The 7,910-nt window shown below is 39.5% G+C and overlaps 1 protein-coding gene across 1 annotated transcript; it reads right to left on the bottom strand.

The window, feature by feature from the left end:
* Window positions 1-2,203: 2,203 nt before the first annotated feature.
* On the bottom strand, window positions 2,204-2,566 carry LOC130736101 (uncharacterized). The gene has a single exon (XM_057587949.1). It carries the CDS (start codon window positions 2,564-2,566, stop codon window positions 2,204-2,206), a length of 363 nt encoding a protein of 120 aa, XP_057443932.1.
* Window positions 2,567-7,910: the final 5,344 nt, after the last annotated feature.

Here is a 7,910-nt window from a genome sequence, read left to right as displayed (position 1 = left end):
ATGATTACATTAGCATCCATCAGTTTCACATACAAAGTGGCTTCACTGGGACTTTTGACAAATTCGAGTTTTTGAAGAAATCATCGATTCTGCTGTACCAAGCCCTTGGGGCTTGTTTAAGACCATACAAGGCCTTTTTTAGTTTGTAGACCTTCCCCTCATGTCCCTTGACATGAAATCCTTTTGGCTGCTCCACAAATATCTCCTCCTACAAATAACCATTTAAGAAAGCAGATTTCACATCTAAATGGTAAACTTTCCAACCTTTATGTGCAGCCAAAGCTAGGAGCATTCTAATTGTATCGAGGTGAGCAACCGGAGCAAACGTTTCTGAAAAATCCACTCCGAACACTTGAGCATAACCCTTCATAACCAATCTTGCCTTGTATTTTTTTATAGAACCATCTGCATTTAGCTTAGTTCTATAAACCCATTTGACTCCTATAGGTTGCTTGTGTTGAGGTCTGTCCACTAGCACCCAAGTGTCATTTTTTTCAATCGTATTTAGCTCCTCCTTCATTGCATCTATCCATTTTTTGTTCTTCTCAGCTTCAATGAATTCTGCAGGTTCCAAGACATTACTCCTTTCATAAATTTCATGTAAAGGTCTTGTACCTCTGACAGGAAAGTCATCTATATCATCATCAATGATCTGCGGAATTTCTGGAATTTGCTTCTTCATTGACTCCTCCCAACTCCATTGTTTGTTCTCCATGAATTTGACATCTCGGCTTACAAGAATTTTCCCATTTTGAGGTTGAAAAATTCTGTACGTTTTTTATGTGCTACTATATCCAATGAAAACTCCAAGATCTGTCTTCTTATCGAGCTTGTCTCTTTTAACCTGTGGCACGAAAGAGAAACAAAGACAACCGAAAACTTTAAAGTTATGGAAATCTGGTTTGTAACCAAACCAAGCTTCAAATGGAGTTTTCTTCTCAAGAACTCTTGTAGGCAGCCTATTCAGCAAGAAGACGGCAGTATTTGCAGCCTCTGCCCATAATTTCTTTGGTAGCTCTTTTTCATGTAGAAGACACCTTGTCATTTCCATAATGCTTCTATTCTTTCTTTCACTAACTCCATTTTGTTGCGGAGTATAAGGTGCTGTAAGTTGGTGCACAATATCAGCTTCTTCACAAAACTTGTCGAAAATATTATTTTTATATTCTGTCCCATTGTCTGACCTTAGTGTCCGCAACCTGCAATTACTTTGATTTTCCACCAGTGCTTTATATTTCCAAAATATATCAGCAACCTCAGCCTTGGATTTGAAGAAATAAATCCAACAAAACCTGATATAATCATCAATAAATGTAATATAATAGATATTACCATTTAAAGATGGTGTTCTCTGAGGTCCTCCAACATCCGTATGCACAAGCTGCAATTTTTGCGTTGCTCTCCATGCTGTTTGCGGAAACGGTGTTCTGACTTGCTTGCCATATTGACAAGCTACACAATCATCAAGTTTGTCTTCAAGTCGTGGTACACCTTTCACCAAAGCATGTTTCTGCATGTATTGAAGTCCAGCAAGATGGAAATGTCCGAGCCTTTTGTGCCATAATTCGATGTTGTTGCAGGTGCTTGAAAAAGCTATTTGCTCTTCCTCCATCAGATTTAGAGCATAAGTTCTAGCCTTCATTTTCACTTTAAATAGATCATTGCCTTTGGCATCCTGAATCAAACACCATTTGCCTTCAAATATAACTTTGAAGCCATTGTCAGCCATCTGTGCAACACTAAGTAAATTCTGGTCAATGTTAGGCACATATAAGACATCAGAAATATATTTTAAACCTGCTATGCTTTCAATAGCAGCCGTTCCTTTTCCTTTGGCTGGGATAAAAACACCATTTCCAACTTTTACTTTGGAAGTGAAGGTTTTGTCAAGCTCTTTAAAAAGAGTTTCATCAGGAGTCATATGATTTGAGCAGGCACTGTCTATTAACCACAAATCACTAGAACTGTTGCTTGTTGCAAAGCATGTTGCTGCAAAGAGTTGTTCATCTTCTTGTTGCTCCATGGAAACTTTTGCCTCCGTTGAAGACTTACAGATACACTCTACATGTCCAAGATTGCCACACTTTCTGCACTTGATGTCAGGCCTCCACCAACATCTGCTTGGAGAATGGTTTATCTTTTTGCAATATGTGCAAGGTGGAAAAGACACATTCTGTTGTATGTTGGAACTTCCAGGTTTGTTTTACTGTTTCGTTTTGTTATACTTCTCATCCCTTCCTCCTTGTGAGTTGTTTGCTAGAAAAGCATCCTCTACTGCCACCTCTTGTCTCATCATTCTTCTTTGTTCTTGTGCTTGTAGGGCATGTAAAACTTCTGCCAAGATCTGTGGCAGATCCTTTGTGTTCTCCAAAGATGCTATAGAGGCTTCATATTTTTCAGGCATTGTTACAAGAATTTTTTGCACAATTCTTGAATCTGGAAATTCTGAGCCAAGTAATCTTATCTTGTTGACAATTCCAAGCAATTTGTCAGCATATTGTTTGGCTGTCTCGGACTCCTTCATTCTTTGTAGCTCAAACTCACGTATTAAGTTCAACACTTGCATGCTTCGTATTCGGGCATCTCCTGCATACTCTTCCTTTAGATAATTCTAGATTTCACTTGCTATTTGGAGGGTCATGATTCTGGTGAAAATCGTTTTTGAGACATCAGCAAACAAGCAAGCCTTTGCCTTTGCTTTCTTGGTTTTTCTTTCCTTGTGATTTTTCATCTGGGCAACGGTGGGATTGTTTGGCAACGGAGCAATTTCATAATCTTCTTCCACGGCTTCCCAGAGGTCTAAAGCCTCCAAGTAGGATTCCATTCTCACAGCCCAAAGGTCATAGTTCTCCCCATCAAAGATAGGAAGAGCTACATGTGATAAACTTGATTCGACATCCATAGCACGGGTCCCGTAAGAAGTAGCTCTAGATACCAATTGTTGTTTTTGATATATAGAAAAGTAGCAAAAGAGAAAATTGAATGGTATAAAACTTCTGATATGAGGCAGCAAAAGCATAATACTTTATTGAATCACAAACTTGAATTTAAATACATCTTGAAAATAACTGATAAGAGATAACCTCCTTAATTCTAGCTAAATTCTAGGGACTGTTACATATAATTAAAACAAAACAGAAACTGATATCTCCACTAACAGCTAGTAGAAGATATTTTATTTGACTCATTCAAACTGAACTAAACTATCTAAGCAGCAGCCAAGGCACGTGTTTTGTAACACCCCGATTTCGGTGGCGTCACTTTAGTAACCAAAATAAACTTAATGCGGAAAAAACGTGAATATTTTTTTTTATAATAACTAAGACAAGACTGAATTAAATAAAACCCAAATGCGAAAAGTAATAAAACTAATATACAATATATAAACAGCCCCCGCTGTAAGTAACAACCTCGTCACGAGTAACCTCCAGTGACGGAAAGAAAACTGTAACGCTCGTAGGCAATATGTACAAACCAAATAAAAAGGTGAAGTGTCCGCAACACCATCCCTCAAAACTGAGAATAAGCTGGCCCATCGGCCTGAAACAAGACCTCCTAAGTCCAACCAACTCTCTGTGATTCCTGTAAAGAAACCACACAAAAAGCTATAGGTGGGAATCTACCCTGTCCCCAAAGAAAACAAATGATGTTCAGAGCTAAGACTCTACTCCTACACTAATCCCATCTCGAGGAGCTCACACCAGCACTAAAACCTACATGCTAGCATGATCGTCGTCCGAATCTGAATTCAGAACGACCTAGTCTAAGTACACCATCCGTCCTCCTCTCGCTACCGCGATGCGCTCCTATTCCAGTATCTCAACTCTAGTTCCCCCCGAAGGGTGAACCATCATGATCTAGTCCGCCGTGGACATCTGACAAAGGGCGTTTGTCCGCCAACACACAGAAGACGCGAGGGTCAACTCCAAAGAATTATGTAAATAATAACATCGATAGATACAGATAATAGAATAGCCACTTAGGCTTATAGCTAGGGATAACATCCTAGGGTTACATATTCCATAACGAACATAAATGACAATAAAAACACTTAACATGTTCCAAATAGGGTTAACAAATAACAATCACATTCGACAACTAAGTCAGTATGCATGTTGCATGAAATGATATGCAGGTTAACCCAGTCAACCAATATGCAATCCGGAACGGATGGACATCAACGGATCAGCCCTAGCACCAGCCACGGTGGGACCATTTCGGCCCGCGTGCCTCTTACTCCAACATCAGCGGTAGTCAGATCAGCCGTAACCCGTAGGTCTGCCATTTCGGTCTGCTACAAGAGACGTCTACAGACGCTCTTACACAGAAATCCGGGTCTTATGACCATTTTGGAATCCGACGAGGTCCAGAGTACGTCCTGTGTTAATACCCCATTAATGTTGCATGAATGCAGGATGATTAGTCAAACAACGTCTCCGAATCTCACTCGACACGTCGCCACGTGTTCTAGCTAAATTAAAGTCTCTAAAAGCTTACCCTAAGGTAAAGTCGATTCTGCGACAAAAGACACTTCTTTCCACAACACACATTCTCTCATGATGATCTCCAAATCATCCGACTCATCTCAATCCGATGGTCACAACTGCTCAACGAGCAAGAGTATCAACATACTCGGGAACTATCAATTCCCCGGACTTATCCCCAGGATAGCCCAACAACATAGCTGCTCCAACAGCACAACAACAAACGCTGCTCCAACAGCCCCACAACACCTACATACTCGAAGCCTCTCAACTTTCTCAATACTGGGATCCGACGACACTTCTCGTTTTTCAAAACTAAGATTTGACTTCCACGCCTTCCTTTCGAGTTTATTATCATTAATTAAAGATTTAGAGGTTGTTTAATGTCTTATGAGTTTTCTTTACAAAATACTATCCTTTTAGTCTTATCGCAAATCCTATAAGTTCTCGGGATCTCCAAATCCCCAAATGACTCCAGAGAATGTCTCGATCCATACACATCATAACAAGGTCCGAATCTCATTCGTCCTATCAAACTTTCTTAAAACTCTCAAAATAAAATCGGCATGACCTGCCCGCTATTCTCACCATTCAGAATCTCAGATCTCATTGCATAAGTATAAATAACTCAGCACAACCAATCAACATGTCATATATCAATATATTAAGCAATAACCACATAACACTTAGCATATAAGGCATGCACCACACATCCTAAATTACCCAATTAGCACTTAGCATGTAATTCACTCATCAAAAACATTCAGTAGATGCATCATCTACATTGTCAGCCGAAGCCTCAGAAAACATTTTCCAATCACACACAATCCAGTGCATAAACAGTAAACAATGTCGAAAGCATCGACCCTAAGTATTAACTAGAGATTCAGTGAGAAGCCCTCACCTGTAGGTTCTCCAGAGTTATCTCCTAAAGTTCCTTCACAATCAAAGCCTTGCTCCGCTGGAAATTCCACAAAATCACCTTTAGAGCAAAACCACATAAATACTATCAGAATCTATCGGAAACTAAGCTATCAATACATCACTAAGGTTACACGAAGTAATCTATACTCTAAGGTACGATAATCTAGCGCGAAAGACAAGTTTTCGGAAAAGGAAATTTTCCTCCTCCTCCCCCTATAGGCTCGGCCACTTTAGGTAATTAGGAGACTCGATTTTTCTTCGATCAAACTTGGTTCCTATGCTATCATTAGCCGTAACTAAGGTTATTCTGAACTTGGAAAAATTATCGGATCAAAAACTGTCGCAGGGGTATTTTGGTCATGATTTTTAACTTAGGATTTTCAAAACTGAAATCCCAAAAACCAAATTTTGCAGGGACGTCACCAACAGCGTTTATGACAACTAATCCTACTAGCACTAAGCTAAGGCGATAGTTTTCAGCCTAAAAGTTGAAGCTTTACTCCAAAAACTCCAAAAATGGGTATTTTAGGCTAAAATTGATTCCGGCGGAATTCCGGCGACATAACGGAAAATCTAACCCGGCAGAAGTGATCTTGGGCACATAAGGAAGAGGTTTAGAATCAGAAATGAAATATTCAGGATAGTTTTGCAAAAACCCATAAACTATCAGCTCAGAAAAGTCTACAGAAAAGCTATGGAAAAAGCGATCAGAGGTAAGGATTAGCGACTATACCTCGAAACCTTGAAGCAGCAACTGACGGATCAACGATCAAGCAAGTAATGAAGAAAAACTCTTCTTCCTTCTTCCTTGTTGAAGCTCGCGGCCTTGGAGAGAAAAATGGAGGAGTTTTGTGTTTTTTTCTCACTTGCTTGCTATATATAGAAGATGGAAATTCGCGGGAAAATGAAAGTTTCGCGAATCTGATTTTTCCGGCGTCATTCTCCGTGAATTCTAAGATATGTTTTGGCAAAATAATTCCAAAACTAAAAAGATGTCTCCTTGTATTTTTGGCAACTAATGCATAGTCGGTGTAAAACTATTTTACCCGATAAGTTGCTTTTTGCATCAAATGTCGGAATGGAAAACTTCCTTCTGAAGAAAGATTGAAATCATCAAGAGAAATGGGTGTACGCGTGTAGAATCTTCATTTGAAGCTCTGAATAGAAAAAGTCTTCATTGTCGGTTGATTCTAGGGTTTTGAAATACCAGGGATTCGGTTTCGGCAAACTTCCGATGATTGGAATCGGCAGTTCTTAGATCCTAGAGTTTCGCCTCGAAACGATTTTGATATATGGAAAAAGAGAAGTTCTAACATTTCTCTGAAGATTTTTGGACTAAAATCCTACAGTGTTCCAAGGGTGGAACATAGTGTTATTTCCTAAGATTCTTGTCCTAGGTTTTAAAGCGAATATTAGTCGTGCTATAACTTAAATCGACTTCGATACAATCCTCAGACTTTTCCTGAACTTCCTCCTTCATAAATATATTCCATTCGATGAACTCTTGTTCAGGTTTTCCTTCACAATATATTAAGCCTAGTCGTGAATGGAAATCTCTTCCACTTTTTCTAAGCTTAAAAACTTGGGTCTTACATTACTACCCTCCAAAAAGAAAGTTTCGTCCTCGAAACTTAAGGTTCAGTAAAAATTCCGGATATTATTCCTTGATCTTTTCCTCTAATACCCATATAGCACCGTCCGTGTCTTTGTTCCAAATAACTTGCACTAAAGCACTCTGCTTTCCCTTCGATTGTTTCACTCTTCTAGTCCCAATGCTGTCCGACGGCGTCTCAAAAGACATATCGTCTTCTAACTCTCTGTTATCCGGTTTGACCACTTGCGTCGGGTCTCCGTTGGAAATAATATTTGTTGGCATTCGTGCAATCGCACAACCTTAACCACTTGCTCCTTTGCTTTTGTTCGTCCAAAATACTGATTAGAAGCTCGGTACTTCTCTATGTTCCGGAGTGAATGCTCAACTGGTCCTCGTGATGTTCACTCATGATCCAAACTCAACTTGGTCGCTTGATAACTCCTAGACGAAATATTGCGTTGGAATCTACTAGTCCATTAACGTCACTTCCAACTTCGCAACCATCCTCATTCGCACCATGAAATCAATCTTCTACTTAATCACCATTCAAATTAAGACTCGACTTGAGTCTTAATACCTCGTGCATGACAAGACTCATTCCCCTTAATCATAAATTCATCAACCACTCATAAGCTAATCATCCTCTTAATATCCAACAATCCATTATTGTCGTCTTCGTCCTCAAAACCTTCCTCACTCAAACCAGTTTACACTTACTGAAATCCCTAACGCTTCGCATAAATCGAGACTTATCCTCTAGAAGATCAATTCATAACTGTACCTCAAAGGTCTTAACTAGTCGTTTTATCATCCGATCCTCCAACCTTCTGAGGTTTAACTACTATCGTAACTGCTATCACCACTACATCCCTTATTCGTACATGATTTTCAACTCCCTAAGTCAATCT

Source organism: Lotus japonicus, chromosome 2 (genome assembly GCF_012489685.1).
Source record: "Lotus japonicus ecotype B-129 chromosome 2, LjGifu_v1.2".
Taxonomy (NCBI): Eukaryota; Viridiplantae; Streptophyta; class Magnoliopsida; order Fabales; family Fabaceae; genus Lotus; species Lotus japonicus.
This window is presented reverse-complemented; position numbering and strand designations above follow the sequence as displayed.